The sequence below is a fragment of the Diorhabda carinulata genome, chromosome 1 (assembly GCF_026250575.1).
Source record: "Diorhabda carinulata isolate Delta chromosome 1, icDioCari1.1, whole genome shotgun sequence".
Classification (NCBI taxonomy): Eukaryota; Metazoa; Arthropoda; class Insecta; order Coleoptera; family Chrysomelidae; genus Diorhabda; species Diorhabda carinulata.
Window position 1 is genome coordinate 18,255,040 of NC_079460.1, and position 19,487 is coordinate 18,274,526.

The 19,487-nt window shown below is 31.8% G+C and overlaps 1 protein-coding gene across 4 annotated transcripts in view; it reads left to right on the plus strand.

Moving 5' to 3' along the window:
* Window positions 1–19,487, plus strand: part of LOC130892277 (uncharacterized) — a 109,427-nt gene extending 89,940 nt beyond the window's left edge. For 2 of the 4 annotated variants that reach the window (XM_057797613.1, XM_057797621.1), the window contains 7 exons: window positions 12,951–13,052; window positions 13,117–13,310; window positions 14,725–14,950; window positions 15,515–15,644; window positions 15,812–16,119; window positions 16,587–16,785; window positions 16,961–19,487. In XM_057797613.1, the coding sequence (XP_057653596.1) occupies window positions 12,951–13,052; window positions 13,117–13,310; window positions 14,725–14,950; window positions 15,515–15,644; window positions 15,812–16,119; window positions 16,587–16,785; window positions 16,961–17,119 (1,318 nt within the window). In that variant the 3' untranslated portion in view covers window positions 17,120–19,487. Of the gene's footprint in view, window positions 1–12,950; window positions 13,053–13,116; window positions 13,311–14,724; window positions 14,951–15,073; window positions 15,300–15,514; window positions 15,645–15,811; window positions 16,120–16,586; window positions 16,786–16,960 lie in introns of all 4 variants that reach the window. The other 2 variants (XM_057797603.1, XM_057797632.1) reach the window with 1 other exon arrangement.

A 19,487-nucleotide genomic window follows, 5' to 3' on the forward strand; every position in this document is an offset into this window, starting at 1 on the left:
AAATATTATGTAAAAAACAACATTTAGATAATTTCCTTTTCAATTATTCATTGTACTGTAGCATTACATTTCTTTTTGGTATCTCTACAATAATATTGAACAGCATTCAAATTTCTTTTTTATATTTTGTAAGCGAATTAGTGACGGCGGTAATAATTTTTGGCTTTTCAACTCGTCGTGATAATGAAAATAAAGAAACATCCAATAAAATAGCTCCAGCCAAAATTGGTATTTATAATCTTACATACGTAGTTTTTTTCCAAATGATCATTTCATTTTGACCTTATAATAGTATGCGCCTAGGTGGAAAACTGAGTTATATTGTCGAGGTCTTTCATGAATCCGAGACATCAACCCTAGAGCACTAACCTTCGCCGAGTCGACGACGCAAATTCGAAAAAAGTGCCGTAAATTTTGAGTGCTAAGTCGTACTTATTGCAGCGCACAAGGATGAGTCTTATTTGACACAACATCCAAGTCCAAGTCATAAAGTTCAGGTGAATAACCCTACCTCTTCATGAAGTGAACATCAAATACGAGATACTTCGACACAGGGCACTAATGAATTTATTATTATGTTATCGCATAGCAAAAAAGTTAAGTAGAAATAGTCATTGCTAAAGCCAAGGTTATGAAGCCACGAGAAATATTGTGCAGTTAGACCTGAAGCTACACGTATTTGAAACATGAGTTAGATTAAGTGTTGCTTTTCGTCTTTTATCATGGTAAATCTATACCAATGCTGAAATTGCAGAAGAATTTGAAAAATACTTCGGGATTCTTACGTTAACTACAGCAATGAAGGATAACAAATGGCAAAGGAGATATTTGATACTACTTTAAACTGGTCTTCGCGATTCTATTACACAAATTTTGAAATCGAAGATCGAGTTAGACACTTAAGGCTGGAGACAGAAAAAGCTGCAGGTTGCCTTATTACAAAAAAAATGTGTACCATATACCCGCCAGAAAATAAATGAGGACAAACCGTAGCTGCTTCAAGTAAAGTGGAATAAACCATTTTGTGGCGAACAAAAATTTGATGTATCATGAACTTTTCAATTCAAATTTTTTTTTACAAAAATTTCAACTTTTTTATTGATTCTATGAGTGAATTTTGATTATTCAACTTATTTTGAAAGTAAGATGCTCTCATTTATAATAAGTAGGTAGTTGAAAAAACAAATATATTCAGTTAGACCAAAAAATATGGTCTCGGTGAAAAGGCCAGTGATTATGAATGAAAAATTTGAGTGATTTAAATAAGAATATTCAATTTTTGTTTATAAATGATAAGATGATAAATAATTGTAATTGAAAATAATTAGTACCTTTTTACAGCGTAGACAGAACGACGAAGATTAGCTATAAACTTTGAAAAATAAAATTAGAATTATAGGGTTAATACACTTTTCTACAGTGACTCGTATACCATTTTTTCCATCACTGGAATTTTATTTTGAAAAATATTAGTTTCTAAAGCTGATAAAAATCGATTGAAAAGTCAAATAATCTATGCTTCTGATAGATATAAAACACAAACATCAGTTTATAATATTTTCTGGTATCAATATTACTCAATATGTGGAATTCTACTGATTGTGAGTGGTTGTACTGCTCCTGAAATTACAGCCAAAGGCTAAAAAATTAGTGTATTATGTATTACTAATTCACTTTCAAAGCTTCAACTTTATTGTCCAAATAATCAATATAAAAATCCGTGGTGATTAAGAATGAGGAAATTTCGATCTTTCCAATTATTTTGAATAGAAAAACGTACCCAATAAATTATCTATTTTTCAAGAGATGACATAACGAAATTTATTTTAAAAGCGCGACATCGAATGGATTAAATCTAGTTCCAATCAAGCAGACTCTGTATTCTTCTAACTTGAAATAATAATGAACAACTTTTCCACCTCAATAAAGTCAGGTTTAAATGCCAATAGAAAACAAAATGTTCTTCTTCTAATTTCCCATATTGTACTCATAAAAAATTTTATCCGGTATCGAAAAATTGGAATTTTCGAATTTTTAGTAAATTTCATAATTTTCATAATTAGTAATAGTTACATAGCGCTGGATATTGACACTTTAGTTCCAAAAAACAAATTCATTTTTGCGGTAATAACGGTTGGTACACATTACTTGATAGATCTCAGGTTTATAAATACAATGTGTGACTAAGAATTATATTTGATTTCAACAATTCACTCTAGAAGAGGAAAATTACGTGATTTGTATATCGAGTTCTCCATATTCATGATTTTCGAAATAGTTTTAGTTTACAAAAATCAAATTTTATTACAAATATGTTCCATTTTTGAGATAACCCTAATAAATTCTATATCCACTCATGAAACACAGTTCTAGTTGTTAGTTTTTTTCCTTGTGAAGAAATAAATAAATTAATTTGACACGTGTCAATTCTTTTTATGACTATATCCATAATTTTAAAGACAACTACATAAATCATACTTGTTTTTCATCCGTGTAGTAATAATACGAGGTGTTTTTAAATTGATAACAGGGTATTTATGCTTCATAATATTTATCACATTAATTTCACAATTATAAATGATACAAACACAAAAACAGGTGTTCAATATGAGCCCAATTCATTACCAGATTGGTGAATATCGATTCATTGTTGCAACAAATTCAATTCTTTTTTTGATACTGGAAGGGAATGGATATTGCACATACACTTGATCATTCATGAACTTTCAAAGGTAGAAATCACACGACCTCAAATTGGGTGACCAACAAGACCTTTATAGCCAATCGGGTACAGTAAAGTTCAGTCAATCGCTCAATTCATTATTTTCGTGAGTTTTCTGTTTCATCTTCTTCTATGTGAAGACCAAATCTGTGGACCAAAGCACTATTAAGTTGTTTCACCAAAAAAAGGAAGTTATATATATTTTCCGCCAGGATATGCTACAACATATATTTAATTTAGTTCACTAGCCCACTAAGATCAATTCACCATTGAAGATAAAATAATCCAGGAAATCTTCATTGCCTTGAAGCAACACTACATTAGCCCCTAAATTTCTAGGTTTTATATTATTATGGTTTCAATCTTTCATCAGCAAATATAAACATGTTCTAGCTACATTTTGATATAATACTTACTTGCCCAATTTTTATGCTATTCTACCTTTTCAGGTGTTAAATTAGTCATTTCGTGGGCTCTTTCCTATCCTGTGTCTTTCCCCAGCAAACTTTATTTATACCGTCCAGCTATACTTTGGTCTTATTTTCTTGCTTTCGCCAGCTCGTGCTTCAGATATTTTTCCTCTTAATTGTTCTTCTCCCATTCTCATAACGAAACCAAACCACCAGTTGGCATTCCTCGATTTTCTGTTTAATTGGTTTTGAGTTTAAATTTTCTCTTTTATTGTTATTTCCTATTTTGTCGTATATTATGTCAATGTATATTTTTCTTAGCAATCCCATTCCTTTAATCTATATTTTCCTTTTTTTCCTATGTAAGCCCGAAGGCTTCAGAAGCTGTAACAACAGTTAACCATAAGGGCGTAGTTGTAAGCCTTCAAACCTAACTGATGAGTTCCTCTTTTGTTTGATGTATCATTTATACCTGTTAATTTAATTAAATAAATATTATGAAGCATCAAAATCGCGCTATTCGTTTTGAAATATACGATATAATCTAATACTATTTGGTACTGTAACCTCATCTTATTATCGACTAAAATTATTTTACGGACCCTAAAATAAATCGTTTATATGGTTTCTTTTAACAGGTCTCAAACAACCGACCAGAATCAGTCAAATGCAGAAACACTAGTACACATAGTATCGCCAGAAACACAATCTTATGACACATACGAACCTTTCCTTCCTCCTACTCACCTCAATACTCCTAATATGAATGTTACAGAAAATATCACTTTTGTAATTTTAGATAATAACGATAGCCAATATCCTCAATACATTTCAAGTAATGTTTCAGATAAATTTAATATAGACAGTGATTCACAATCAACTTTAGATTCTGTTACGACAGTTAAAAATAAACCTCGTTTTCATTATATTACCAAAACATCCGCAACAACTAGTCCTAGTACTATTTCGACAACTATTACTACTACAAGTTCTATGACAACTCCAGAAATAGAAACAAAAAATGTAACTCGAAAGAATTCATTTATTAACAAGCAGTTTCCTTCTACCCAAAATATAGTACCTACAACTTACTCTCCATATAGATTTGTACTGAGGACACCCATATCAAAACCTGTTTTCGTTCAGACTACGCCAACAACAAATAATTGGAAATCCAGTGGATTGAGATCTTATACATCACCCTTCGACTATCAAAATACTAATAGTAATAATTTAAAAGCTTACAAAGCTTTAAAAGCTGTTAGAAAAATTTTGAATCCGGTTAGCCTCAATCATGAACTATCTTCTCCAACAGAAAAAACTAAAGAGGCGCCTAGAGAATATCATCAAGAAGATGAGAAACTAAAGTTAAAATTGAAATATTTCATTAGTGATCATCGAATCGGTAATGAAAAGTTTGTACCTACAAATCAAAATAAGCAAAGTAAAATTACTACAACTACTACAGAAATTATTGCTTCCGAAACTACTACTGAACAGAAATTGGATGTAAATGATCAAACATCTGATGAAAACTTCACAACAATAAAAGTGGAAGTAGGATCTACTGAAGATTACACTATTGACGTGAAAAGCATAGCACGACCCCAATCAGACCAATTCTCTAAACAAGAACCTAAACCTTTTTCCAAACCCGTTATAACAACTACGACAAAAACATATTTTCTGCAAAATGATTCAATACCAACTAGAACATCCCGGGTCAACGCGGCTATAAAATCTCTCATAAATCTTGGAGAGACGCGAGGATCTAATAAAAACAAAGAAGGCCTTATATTCCATTCAAAAAACTATTCGAAGCCGAGGTATTTATTCCTCCCTCAATAAAACTGAGAAACAAAATAAACATTTTTTTAGTTTACGCGCATTCTTTTAGATAAAAAACATACAGAAATTTTTATTGTTAAATCACAAATCTTAGATGAGAATTTCAAACACTATCAAACTGTCTAACAGTAATAAACATGTCTAGGCATTCTAAAATCGTATTATAGTAAGTAGAAACTGAGTAAAATTCGACGTATTATTTCCAAAAATTTTTTTCGACTTTAGAGAAAATTTTACTTGCTTGTTAATTGAAATGTTACTTAGTAAAATGCAGTTATAACTCAGTTACTCCCTACAAAGCCAAGTGTATCTTCTATTGGAAACAAATCTACATTTGATTGACTAATTCCACAACTTCGGGTCCTTAATTTATCCCTTTCATGTTCGCCTTCTTGCTTACTATGTAGTATGTTAATAATCAAATCATTCAAAGAAACAGTATCTTTTACCAAATACTAAAAATACTTTATTTTCTTCTGAATTATACGATGGTACATTCATGACATCAATATTGTATTTTTCTAACATCCGGGTATGTTTACACCCCTTTTCGAATATAGTGATAAATTGGATTCATCATGTACAAAATTATGTAATAAATTTATTATCCCCTAAAACTCAAAATCGAATAATAATTCTCGTAAAGGTACCATATATTTTTTATGATTTCCATCTATTATCAGGCAAACTATTAAAGCAAACATAAACGGAGCATTATCTAACAAAATTTTAATACAATACTTAATTACTCAACTTAATACTGTTTCCTTTCTAGATTTTCAAGTGTAAGGCTTGTTGGAGTTGAATCATTACATGGGCTCCTTTCACCACAACTGTTTCCATTATCTCCTATCCTTTGTCTTTTGATTTATTTCCAGCCATCTTATTCCTCGATCTACCTTCCTTATTTTTATAAATTCGTACTTTTGGTATTTTTTTCCTGGCTATAAATTGTCACAATTTCATTGAATGATCTTCCAGTTGCTCCAGTTTCGTTTATCTCTTCTTCTAAACTTGTTTTAATGTTATGCTAAGGTGGTTATAACATTTGACGTCCTCTATTGCTGTTGATTACTCTATAAGGATGGCCACAAGTACCTGGCCCAATAAATAAAACAGAAAAATTTTGGAAAAAATATATTTAGTTTCCAACTTAATCTCCTTTAAACCTGAAACACTTTTCTCAGTGACGTCCAATAAGCTCGATACCCTTTCTATAATAAGTAATCGTCAAGATCCTCAAAATATCAATTAATTGCCGACATCACGCTATTTTTTCAAGTCTAGGAACAGAAAATAATCCTAGGGTGCTAAATCTGGCGAATGAGCGAATCTACGAACTTTAATTCATTAATTTTGGCCATTGCAACAACGGATATGTGAGTTGGTGCATTGTCTTTATGAAACAACATTTTCTTCTTAGCCAAATGGGACCGTTTTTGATTGATTTCTTCGCTCAAATATTGCAATAAGCTCACATAATACTCGCCATTGATAGTTTTTCATTTTTTAAGATAGGCATTGAAAATTATCTCACACGTATCCCAAAAAACCGACGACCTGTAGATGGAACGGTATTTGCCTTCTTTGGAGCCAATTTTCATCTGTGATTATGAAACGGCGCAAAAATTCGGCTTTATTTCTGTGAAACATTGCCGCACTCGATGGGAACATCTTCACGACGCTGTTTTTGTTCCATTGTGAACAAACGCGACACCCATCTTACGCACAGCTTTTTCGTTTCCAAATTTTCAGTTAATATGCGATGCACTTCCAGTTGGCCATCATCCAGTACCGTTTTGTGGTTTTCTTCTACATTTGATCGTTTAAACTTTGCTACCCAATATTTTACTGTTGATAACGAAGGAGCAGTCTCACCCAGAGTAGAATCTAGTTCAGCTTTTATATTAGTTGGGCTAAGGCCCTTCAGATATAAGTTTTGTATCACATAACGATGACCAATTTTTTCCATGTATACAAATTCAATGAAAACGTTCACTGTTGATGGCTGCCAAATAAATACTAAACAACGTAGCGTCTTCAAACTTAAAACATATGTTGTATAGATTGTGTACTTTTTAATACAATGGTAGTAGCATCTTAGAGTCATCTCTAAGTCAGGCCAGGTACTTCTGGGACTATCCTCGTAGCTTTATCTTATGTATTTGGTCTTATTATCATTGTCTCAGGTTTGTAGTCGCTTATTTTCATATTAATTATCCGTAGGTTGTCATTGTATATGTTTGAGTTCTACTTCTATCATTAATACTATTTCATCTGCATATAGCAACTACGAAATTTTATATCTTCCATTTTCTATTACATATTCAACTTTATACTATTCTAATTGCATTTTTGTTCTTTTGATTCCTTCATCTGACACTACGCTAAATAACAATAGGCTTTGTATTTATCCTTGTTTAATATAATACTTGATACTGTAATGAACATTCACAAAAAAGTAGGCATGATTCCTAACCGTTCCCTTTCCTTCATTGGATCTGTTTAGTCAGTGTTCTTCGTGTAAGTAAACTTAACAAAGATCATCCCCTTTCAGATTATCTTATACTTGCCCCAAAAATCTTTAAAACTTGATTCAATTCCTGACATATAACTAATTTTTGGATATTTTTCTTGATTACTACTACAAATAAATAAACCTATTTCCTAATTATATTAACTTAATAGAACTATTTAGATTTGATTACATATTAAGTTGCTAAAAAGGAAAATAGAATTTATTATTTTATTCATTGTAAAAATAAATATGGAAAACTTTAAGAAGGAGAAATATTTTGAAAAAACTAACCCAGTTAGGAAAATATTGGACTGTTCACCCACAGCTAGAGAATAAAATGGTTTTTCTGTAAAAACACCATCAATAATTGTTACTGTTATGTGTTAAATGATATATTTTAATTATTTTGGTAATTAACATGATATGAAAGAATGCGTTTGAACTCATAAAATGTTATTAAGCATGTACTCCGATTCATTTCACAGCACTTATCAGTTAACTCTTTGGTTTTATTCAATTGCTTGGTTATCTAATTATTCTATTATCACTTTCTACTGCACTTCCAGAGGTTGAATACTTATAGGAACAAAGTCTGCAAAATTTCTAACATTCTTTCTCTTTGCAATTGTTATCATCACATTTTCTACATAACTAATCGCAAAACTAAAAACTAAAAACATTGCTTATTTCACATTGTAGTACAGGGCGATTTGTATTTCGTTAAATTGTGTAAGTATATTTTTAATCTAGGGTATAAAAGGAGGGCACGTCAAAAACCTTTTGATATTAATTGAATAAATATTCTTTGTGTTAATATAGTCTATCCAAAGGTAAAATTACTCAAATACTTATCACATAAAATTGGTCTGAAAACCAAAAATTGCCTGCTTTATTGGTTGTTTTTGAGCTTAATATTACAAACTGAAAACTAGCCAAGGAAATAGTTACAAATAGAAAATCTTGAGCTTAGAAAATTTGCTAGGATTTACTTTAGGTTTACGACAATTCATTTACAGACGTTATTTAGTGTAAGTTCAGTATCTGATAAATAAATTTCATATTTTAACGTCACTTCCATTTATCCGACGTTATTATATACTAGGTACCACTGCACAAACACTCAGAATAACACTGCCAGACGTGCGTTTCAATAACCAAGCTATCATCTGCAGAGACTGAAGATAAACTAATTTACCTTCAGACAGTGTAAATCAAATATTGGTGTAGTGGTAGTGTAAATAGTGTATTCAATATGATTCTCACCAATTGTGATGGATGGAATTCCAACTTAGACATCATTACACTTGGTACATACAAATCGATAACAATATATCTTTCATCTAATCCAATGTTGGCAGCTTTGGAAAGAAAAACTTCAACAGTTTCATAAAATTAAACTCAAAAATCTTACGACTCTGTATTCATTCTAGTTATATACTCTACTAAATAGTGTGTAAAAGCCAAATGAAATAAATTCATTGCAAATAATTATAAAAAATCCTGAATCACGTCAAATAAATTGACATTCTTCAGTTCAAATTTTTTAAATTGAAAATATAGACCTGTAATATATCGTTTGAAAGGTGTCTTTATCCTCTATTTAGAATTGTTATCGTTGTTAAGTTTATTACACCAATTAAGATAAAATAAAATCATATGATTTAAGTCCAGGATTGATGGTTATAGTTTTTCTTACAGTTCAAAATTCACACAATGTTTTTTCTATGGAAACTTTATTGCTAAAGTAAAGACATGATAGTACCAGTATAAGATAATTTGATCAATTCTTATGAAAATGAGTGGCATGCCTTCTGGAAGTGATGACAATAGAAACATTAATTAGGTATCCTCAATGCTTGGATTCTTATCACCTTTTTATCAAGTTTCTCATACTTTTGACTGAAGTCGTTGTAAATCTTCGAGTAACCACATGTTACAATGTATCCATTTGATCCAATCTACCATCCTTTTTATCTGTTCATAGTCTTCCCTACACCCTACGCAATTTTCACCAAAATCCTCGGTTTCACTATCGTCATTTTCTAAAATTACTTTATCTCTTCAGTTGTTCTGCGAATTGATGAGCGATGATCCAGATGTCGTTTCGGGTTTGAAGGAAAACCTCGTTTTTTCATAGATGCTGTTGGGGTCCATGCTTCCTTTTTGAGAGTTTCCAATGTTTATTCTACGTTCTAAGATCTTACGTGGTATGTTGAATTCAATAGAGGGTCGGCAAACAGAACTATTTCCACTAACAACACTTTTGATTGCCTATGACAGATCATCTTGTTACCACATACCACGTGTTTGCACAGACTTTCTTATGTTCTTGTTTAGCATCTACAAATGAAATCACATTTTTATATTTTCCCGAAAAAAGTGGGCCATCTCTCCTAATTATCTAGTAGAGCGAGTTTCAATACGTTTTGACTAGAAACTTGATTTAAGGTTACGTAGGACCCCCAGCATCGCAATAGCCAACTCCGCTCAGTATATTTTGAAAACACAATAGAATATTAGCAAATTGAATTCTGAGAATACTTGACATAAAATAATCCCTGCATTGGAATCACATAAAATTTGTTTTGATTAAATACTGTAACTGCGATTTTTCACCTCAAGGACAATACAACACGACACTACAAGTCGTGTTGTATACGACATAATTATAAAATAATATTATGCTGACAGGACAGTTCCTACATTATTTGGATTCAGGTGTTTATATTATAAGCAGACATGTTTAGACATACTGTTCGCTGCGCCAGTTAAATTTAAAAGTGAAAATTCACTTTTTTTAAAATATTATATTTTAAACTCAATGATTTTCAATATTTGCTGAGTTGAACAGAGGCTGGTTTTTTCTAGAATTGAACAAGATTACTGAATAAAGTGGAATGAAATATGATAAAATATATGATAAATAATCATTGTGTTATAGGATATCTACAAATGTCTGCTTATAATATAAAAACACCTGATCGCAAATAATTATGCCATCGTCTTCATATGCTCAAACACCGATTACTAAGAAATGAGACAGAAAATTCCAAGCCATGCCCATCTCTCCCCTTCAGATATCTATCCCGGATTTACCGTAGTCTAAATTGATTTGTTCATGATTTTTATTAATATGTACAGTGAATAATGAATTTATTTGAATTGGCTTTTGTACACTGTATACCAACTAGATTACTAGGAAATCATTAAATAATTTCAAAAAGTTTTTCTAAGGACTGATAAAACTTCTGAAAGCTGTTTTTTAGTACTACTATTAAAATTTCATAGTAAAAAGTACTAATTACTTAATAAAGTACAATTTATTCACGAATTAACGAGGGAAACTAACCTCACGTAATCAAACATAATCACAATTTGGCTTATATTATGAAGGGAAGCAAATGTCCAAACATCTTGACATTGAAGAAGAGGTATGCAAAGATGTTTAAACTCATATTTAATCAAATTTCTGGTCGTAAAGCCGTAGAATGTAATAAAGTCTTTAAACTGCAAGCAATTATAGTGGAGATACTCCAGAGAAAAAACGCTTTTACTTGACAAAAAATGTGTAAAGTTAGTTATGCAAATAATGTTTTAAAGCTAAAGATTAAATTTGTGTTATTACTTCGCCTACATTTTTGACGAGATAACAAATAGTAAGAAGTCTGGTAAACTGGCTAGTTTAAGCTAGCATGAAATTAGATACAATACAATGATTTAGTCGGACATTTAAATCTTTTTCGTCCTTTTTTTATGCTTTTTATAATTTAAATATTTTCTCGTCACATTTTACATACGAGTACATTAAGAATGCGACGTAGTACAAAATGATTATTAACCCTGCTCAAGATGAATATTCTCGATCATGCGTATATTGCTATAGACAAGATAACTCGCCTTTCAAAATTAAACAGCGAAAAATTTGCTGCGGTGACAACGCTCAGTACTTTCTAGAGAGTTTTTTACTTGTTTTTATTGCATTGCGAAATAGAGGACATATTTTCAATTTTTTAATATATACACGGGCTACCACGAATGCCAAAGATTTTACAGATATATATGACACTGACAAAACTGGAATTATTGTCCTGACTTGTGGCATGTGAAAACAATAGGTATACAAGTATTAAGTTTACGTATCAGTCGTGCGAAAACTTCTTACCAGCTAAAAAAAGACAAACGCGAATTGAATATGTTATCATGTAGCCATATGCTACATGAATTGAAGTCTATTGTCCAAAATCGAGAAACTGGTCGTCAAATATTCAAGCCAACATTCATTGTAGGTTATGAGGATATTATGGGAGCTGATGTCTAATCAAATATTCTTTTCCAACAGTCGAGTGCGTCCGCAATAAATTATAAAAAAAAATTATTTTCATCTTTTTGATATAAGGGCTCTTTCTTTTATTTTTATTTTCATATATTCCGAACTAAATTCTTACTTTCAATAATTTTTTTTAATTCATATATATGTAAATATATAAATGTATAGGTTGTTGGGAATAAATACTATCATAAATATCGTTTCATTGAATTTTAAGGTATTTTTTATTGAATAACACATATGTAAAATGGAAATTGTCAAATGGTGGATGTGGATGTTTTTTATAAAGTTGTATCTCCCTTTTGATTCTAAATTAAATCCCTTTTAATTCTCTAAATTCAGATTTTGTTGAATCTTTTCATTCTTCTCGCAAATATAGTAATATTAAAAAGAGCATACATAAGTTGATCTGCATTTTGTAATTAGCCATGCATTTCGAGGATACTTTTGGTACTGCATGTACGACAACTTGTTGCATTGTGAGCATTGGGTGAACGAGTCTCGAAATCGTTACATTATTTTACTTTAATTACAACAGAATACACTGAGAAAATAAGCTCAAATCGCTATACTTATAATTTAGCCGATTTTGCTAAATTCGCATTGAAAATTGGGGATTTTATAGTTCTTTATGTATATGCTATAATTATATATATATATATTGTAATGCGTAGGCTTAAAATGGTTTTATTTATTTCTACAGCTATAACGACCAAATAGAAATTTACATAATTCTATGTACTTCGAATGAGATTTCAATGCTTGTGAAAACTACACAATTTTCAGGACTATTTCTATCCTGCAGCTAGCTCTTATCCTAGAAACCAAAATACTGACATCCATTCAAATTACCACAATTCAATTCATTCCTAAATATTTTATTTGTTTTTATTGTCTATTTGTAAAATGTCTAAATATCGATATTATGTCAAAAAGTAACACTATATTCGCTTATGATTGGTAAGCGTTTGCCTTCTTTCATTAATATTGGCTCTACGGGGTGCAGCTCACCTTTAACATAAACAGAATAAATTTGCATGTCCAACTTATTATTGTGAACAATTAACAAAAAACACTTAGATATATACAAAAAACAGATAGTGTCAACACAAACGTTATTTTTAGAACACCTTCAAGGGGACGAGGGTCAGTACAATACTCTGGTGCTGGGGACCAAATAACTAATAATGAAGTAATCGTGACTAACAATAGGGGTACACCACCAACGTGAGTAAACAAATAATAAACATGCAATCATTTACAAGACGTATTGATAATTTATTTTCTTTAGCCGATCAAGACCAACTTTGAAACCATCAACATCAATCGTTTCAAAGGCTCAAGAATATGTTGACATATATAAATACCCTCCAAGAAGACCTGATCCTATTTATCCTCAACCTCAGGTGGACAAAACCGCAGCTAAATGCAGAAAAGATGTTTGTTTACTTCCCGATTGTAGCTGTGGAGGAAAAGATATTCCTGGTAAGGACAAATTATTACTTTAGTAATTCTTTTTTTCTGATTCATATTACGTTTATACGAGATGTAGTAACAATCAAAGTCCGGGATTTCATGAACCAAAAAAAAACAAGCAAATAAAGCTGTGCGTAAGGTGAGTACCGCGTTTGCTCATAATGGAACAAAAATAGCGTCGTGATAATGTTTTCATCGAGTGTTTGGCCAGGTTTCACTGAAATAAAGCCGAATTTTTGCGCGATTCATAAGCATGGATCAATCACTTCACACCCAAAGTAAAAAAATAATCAAAACATTGGACTGAAAAGGGAGAACCGGCTCCAAAGAAGGTAAAGACCGTTCCATCTGCAGGCAAGGTCATGGCATCGGTTTTTTGGGATGTGCGTGGGATAATTTTCATTGGCTATGTTGAAAAAGGAAAAACTATCAACAGCGAGTATTATGTGAACTTATTGCAACGTTTGAGCAAGGAAATCGAGCAAAAACGTCCGCATTTGTCTAAAAAGAAAGTGTTGTTTCGTCAAGACAGTGCACCAGCACACACACACACACACACACACACACACACACACACACACACACACACACACACACACACACCGTTATTGCGATGGCCTAAGGTAATGAATTAAAGTTTGAATAGCTACCTCAATGCACCCTTTTCTCCAAATTTAGTCCATTCTCGTAGAAAATTATTGATATTACGCTCAGTCACCACAGTTATTTTTGATATTGTTGCAAGTTCCTCATTTCTACTCACTGCTGACTTTGTTTATGTTTTCCGGAGTCATACTCAAATATCCAGACATCATCTCGAGTTTCTACCACCGCTTCACTCTGAATAGGGTATAAGAAATCCTTGAAAATCTCTTTCCGCATTTGTTTTTGTTCATCTCGTGGTTTCTTTATAAATATTAATTTTAAACGCACGAATTGTGAATCGCCGGTCGACATTCGCGACTGTACAAGTGATACGGGACGTCTTTCACGCGAATCGTCTTCAGAGATTCACACCCCTCTTTGAACCACCTCCCCAATTAAACACGCATATTTTTTATCTATACCAACTACAATTTGTGAAGGTTTGCAAAAGGTTGTTCGCCATATTTCAATAAAAATTGTCACGACATGTTGCTTGTAATGTTTACGCCATTACAAAAATTTGTACGAAACACATAATAAATGTGTTTCGTTTTCAGACTTAAAATAAAACTGAAAGAGATATACATACGTAGACGAAGTGACGCAATGTTGCCAATTCCCGAGTAACTACTATCTTCCCGGAACTTGATTGCCACACATCGTATATTCTATTTTTTTATCACTCCACGTTTTATGATGAAGTATAAGTACTCAGTTTATAGAGAAACTTCTATTTTGAATGTGCTTTTTGGATTGTATACATTTTTTTATTAATTAGGCGACATTCCAGTAGAAGAAACTCCACAGATAGTGCTAATAACTTTTGACGATGCGGTTAACGATTTAAATAAACAATATTACATAGATTTATTTGAAAATGGACGCAAGAACCCAAATGGTTGTCCAATAACAGCTACATTTTATGTATCCCATGAATGGACTGACTACAGCCAAGTGCAAAATCTTTATGCGGATGGGCACGAGCTGGCGTCCCACACAGTTTCGTAAGTGGCCTGTATTTGGCCAGAGGGGCTGGAACTTATTACAACTTTCTCTATGTTTCCTTCACATTTTTCTAGCCAAAAAATATTATTAACTCATTTCTTTTCTATGCTACTAACCAATAGGTGACCTTCCTGTGGAGCAAGTCCCTCAAATTATATTAATGACTTTTGATGATTCCGTCAATGATTTAAATAAGGGTCTATACCAGGATTTATTCGAAAAAGGCAGAACCAACCCTAACGGATGTCCGATAGCTGCCACTTTCTACGTATCCCATGAGTGGACTGATTACAGTCAAGTACAGAATTTATACGCAGATGGTCACGAACTTGCTTCTCATACCGTATCGTAAGTCTTTTCAACGTTTCTGCACTTACAAATTATTGAATGCACCTTTTAATCTACTCTACCATGCTTACAATGTGTTAATACTATTTTTGCTTGCTGATATAATAATCTATATATACATATGTATATACATATATATATATATATATATATATATATATATATATATATATATATATATATATATATATATATATTATTGATTCTTTCTTTAGGCATAGTTTTGGCGAACAATTTTCTCAAAAGAAATGGACAAGAGAAGTAGCTGGGCAAAGAGAAATTCTTGCGGCTTATGGTGGCGTTCATTTAGAAGATGTCAGAGGAATGAGAGCACCATTTTTGTCGGTAAGGCCTAGCTCAGTTGTCTGTCATTCTTTTTTAATTAAATGTAAATACTAAGATAAATCAAAAAATCCTATTTCAAATATGATGAATCAATCACAATGATAATTGCATTATTCTATAAAATGTTTGTTAATAAAAATTTCAGTTGATATTCTTTTTTATTTAAGGTTGGTGGTAACAAAATGTTCAAGATGTTGTACGATTCAAACTTCACCTATGATTCCTCTATGCCCATTTACGAGAATAAACCACCAAGTTTTCCTTATACATTAGATTACAAACTTTTCCATGATTGTATGATTCCTCCATGTCCTACGAGATCTTATCCTGGAGTGTGGGAAGTACCTATGGTAATGTGGCAAGATTTGAATGGAGGTAGATGCTCCATGGGAGATGCTTGCAGTAATCCGCCAGATGCTGATGGGGTATTCAAAATGTTGATGAAAAATTTCATGAGGCATTATACTACTAACAGGTAAGAAGTTTCTACGATTGTTATTTCTCTATTACACCAATAATAAACGGAACGAAGGGAGAAGATTGGCATGATATCAAGTAAGGACAGCTCTAGCATGTTGATCCACTGTTTAAAATCGTTTTTATTCGTATTAAGTCGGTTGAGCCAAAACGGAAGAGAAAAAGATTAAAGTGCATGGTAATACCCTGATGAAAAGAGGGGATAGTCGAACTGTTCAAATATACTCATGGAGCTAGGAAACAGAACAAGCATAAGAAAGAATAATGACCCCATCGGACGAGATGAAGGACGTTAATCTCAGAATGCATCGTTTTTTGAAGCGTATATTCTAGAAGGAACGATTTAGACTATGTGTGTGTACGTTTGTATTAGTTGTGGCTTGTGGTTAGTAATATACTGTCATATATTAGTATATCACTTTTTTTTGATAATTAAATAAATATATATATTTCTTCCATTTTTAGAGCTCCGTTTGGTTTGTTTTACCATGCTGCGTGGTTCACACAACCTCATCATAAAGAAGGTTTTATTAATTTTGTCGACACAGTTTTAGCAAAGAACGATGTTTGGTTCTTAACAAATTGGCAAGCTATTCAGTGGGTTCGAGACCCTACTCCAATCTCAAGACTTAATTCATTCCAACCATTCCAGTGTAATTACGCTGTAAGTATTTCAAATCGATGTAATTTCAGACATCTTTAGTACGTAATTTTCCTTTTCAAAACCTTGAAATGAGAAAACCTAAAAGTAGTCCATAATATTTTTAATATGATCACGTTTCATATTCATAAGTTTCTGTCGATGTTTGAGAACATTCATTTCTAAATTGAAATTTCAGGATCGTCCAAAGAGATGCAACAACCCTAAAGTATGCAATTTGTGGCACAAATCTGGTGTAAGATACATGAGAACTTGTCAACCTTGTCCAGATATTTATCCATGGACTGGAAACACTGGAATTAGAAGTAGTAAAATCGATAATGACATTGGAGATTAAAATTAAATCTACGTAGGACTTTGCCCTATCTTTAGTTAAGTTTTGAGGTCGTCATTAAACATTTTTTATGAAAAGAATAATGGTAATAAATCGATTAAATGGAATGCGACATCGTTATGTTAACAACGACTCTGGGGTATGGTCACATTCAAACATATCGATGTTACCTGCCATATAAAAATATTTAGTATAATTCCCTATTTTTCTTTTAAAAGTTATCGGTATCACGATACAGAAATTGTTTAATGTTTTAAACAAAAAAAAATTGTTTTAAATTTTCTTCAGGTAGGAGTAAAATATTAAATAATTTCAATGATTTTTCATTTATTTTTATTTTGAAAATTTGGCAGAAAAAAATATTTATATAGCATAATATTCAATGAAAATTATTTATAGTTGAGAAATATACACTCTTAATATTGTGATACAATGTACTAATTAACTATGAAAAATTCGTCTAATTTCGTTGCCAAGTTTTTTTATCGTACTTTTAAAGCCCAGATATCTATTTTTCTATAAGTTCATGCCATTTGTTTAGCTTTTTAACCTCAATTCTACTTTTTGAATTTAGTATAGTTTAAAACAGCGCAAAGACGCGGTACTCAATTTTTTATATTGAAGTATTTTCTTTATAATGTGAAAAAATCTCATGAGCTCTTCATCACCGTATATTCTCTTTAAACAAGTTTGAAATCATTACCATTTTTATTTTCATGCCTCATAAGTATACACCAACAATTTATTTTTTGAATTAGAACGAACATAAGGGAATACAAATTTTGGCATTGTGTATTCACCATACATTTTCCTTGTATTTTGAAATTTACATCAGTAACCTGGAAAATGGTGCTGTCATGAATTGACGTTTTACCAATGTTAAGACTCTCCACATTCAAGCAGGTAAACCAGTTTGCATATTTTCCGAGCGCTCGCGTTTTGTTAACCACTTGTCGATTGTTGGCCATCGTCAAAGACATTTCGAACAACAAAAGCTGTGTAAATACAACATTCGCAAGTAAGTAGTTGCATGCCAGTTATTCTCTTTCTACTCTCTATTACAGTCTTATCATACTAGCGGTTTGCGAGCGGCTGCAGGAAGGAGCGGGCGCGCAACGAATGCGTCGTGAACACGCCGCGGCTGCACCGCAAAAACGTCACAGACGCGTGGCAGAAATGCAAAGTTGGCGTTTGTACGTGACAGTACAAAATGGCGACCCGCAACGAATTCGCTGCGCGGAACACTGCGAATGTGGAGCCAAGAAAAGTTCACGCACGCGAATCACGATTGAATATGGAATACCTATCACAAATTATGTTTACCAACGTGTTTATGTCCTAAATAAGCGCTCTATTTGAAATCATTATCGTGGCGTGAACGTTTATCTACAAAAGTCATTCTAAATAACGAGAAACTTGGACTAAAATGTATTATCAAAAGTATGAAGGTGTTACCTGTTACAACAAAAAGATATCATTTTTGAAAGACAGTGTTTGACTCTTCTAGCGATTGTGATGATGAGATGTTGCTTGTTTGTTGTGGAAATAACGAAAATAAAATCCATAATAGTTAGATATTGCCAGAAATTTGACCATAACCAAAGTCATTTATTGATATTGGATGTGCAAAATTCGAAATACGTCCCAATATATTCATGAAGCTCATGGAATATTTCAGTATCAGAAAAAAACTTTTCAACCAAATATGACGACCTTTTGTAAGCATATGAAATTCGTATGACGTTAAATACTCAATTCTTGGCAATCAAAAATACTCAAATACTTAGACCTTTTAATATATATATTCATAATTGAATTTTCTTGATTTTTGGTCTATTAGCGAAAAAATGTTTAATATAAAGATATTTTTTTTCCAATTTATATTATGAAAATGATAATATAGGAATATCGAACAAACTCTAATATATTCTATGTATGAGAATAAAAACATCACACAATTTCCCCCCTCTGGGTTAATCATTATCACATATCTATGATAATTTGGATAAATTATATTAAAAGCTTCACAGATTTCAAAGCCGGAATCTCATTAACATCAATATTTGCAAATATGTATATCAGAAATCAAGAATATTAATATATATATGGGAGATATGGAAAATCTGGATGTTGTTCAGGTGTCAAGAAATAATTTGATCTTCATACCTAATCAACATCATTTTATGTAAATCTAGTTGTAAATAAATAGTAAGTAATAATTTTATTTCGAATCATGACACGATTAATAAGAAATTCACACTTAAAAATAATGTACGAGTATGTCAAGTAACTTTAATTTATTGTGTCTTGTATATCAAATAGCAGTGGTTGGTGAATATCAACAAAATTAAAACAAAATTATATATTTGCA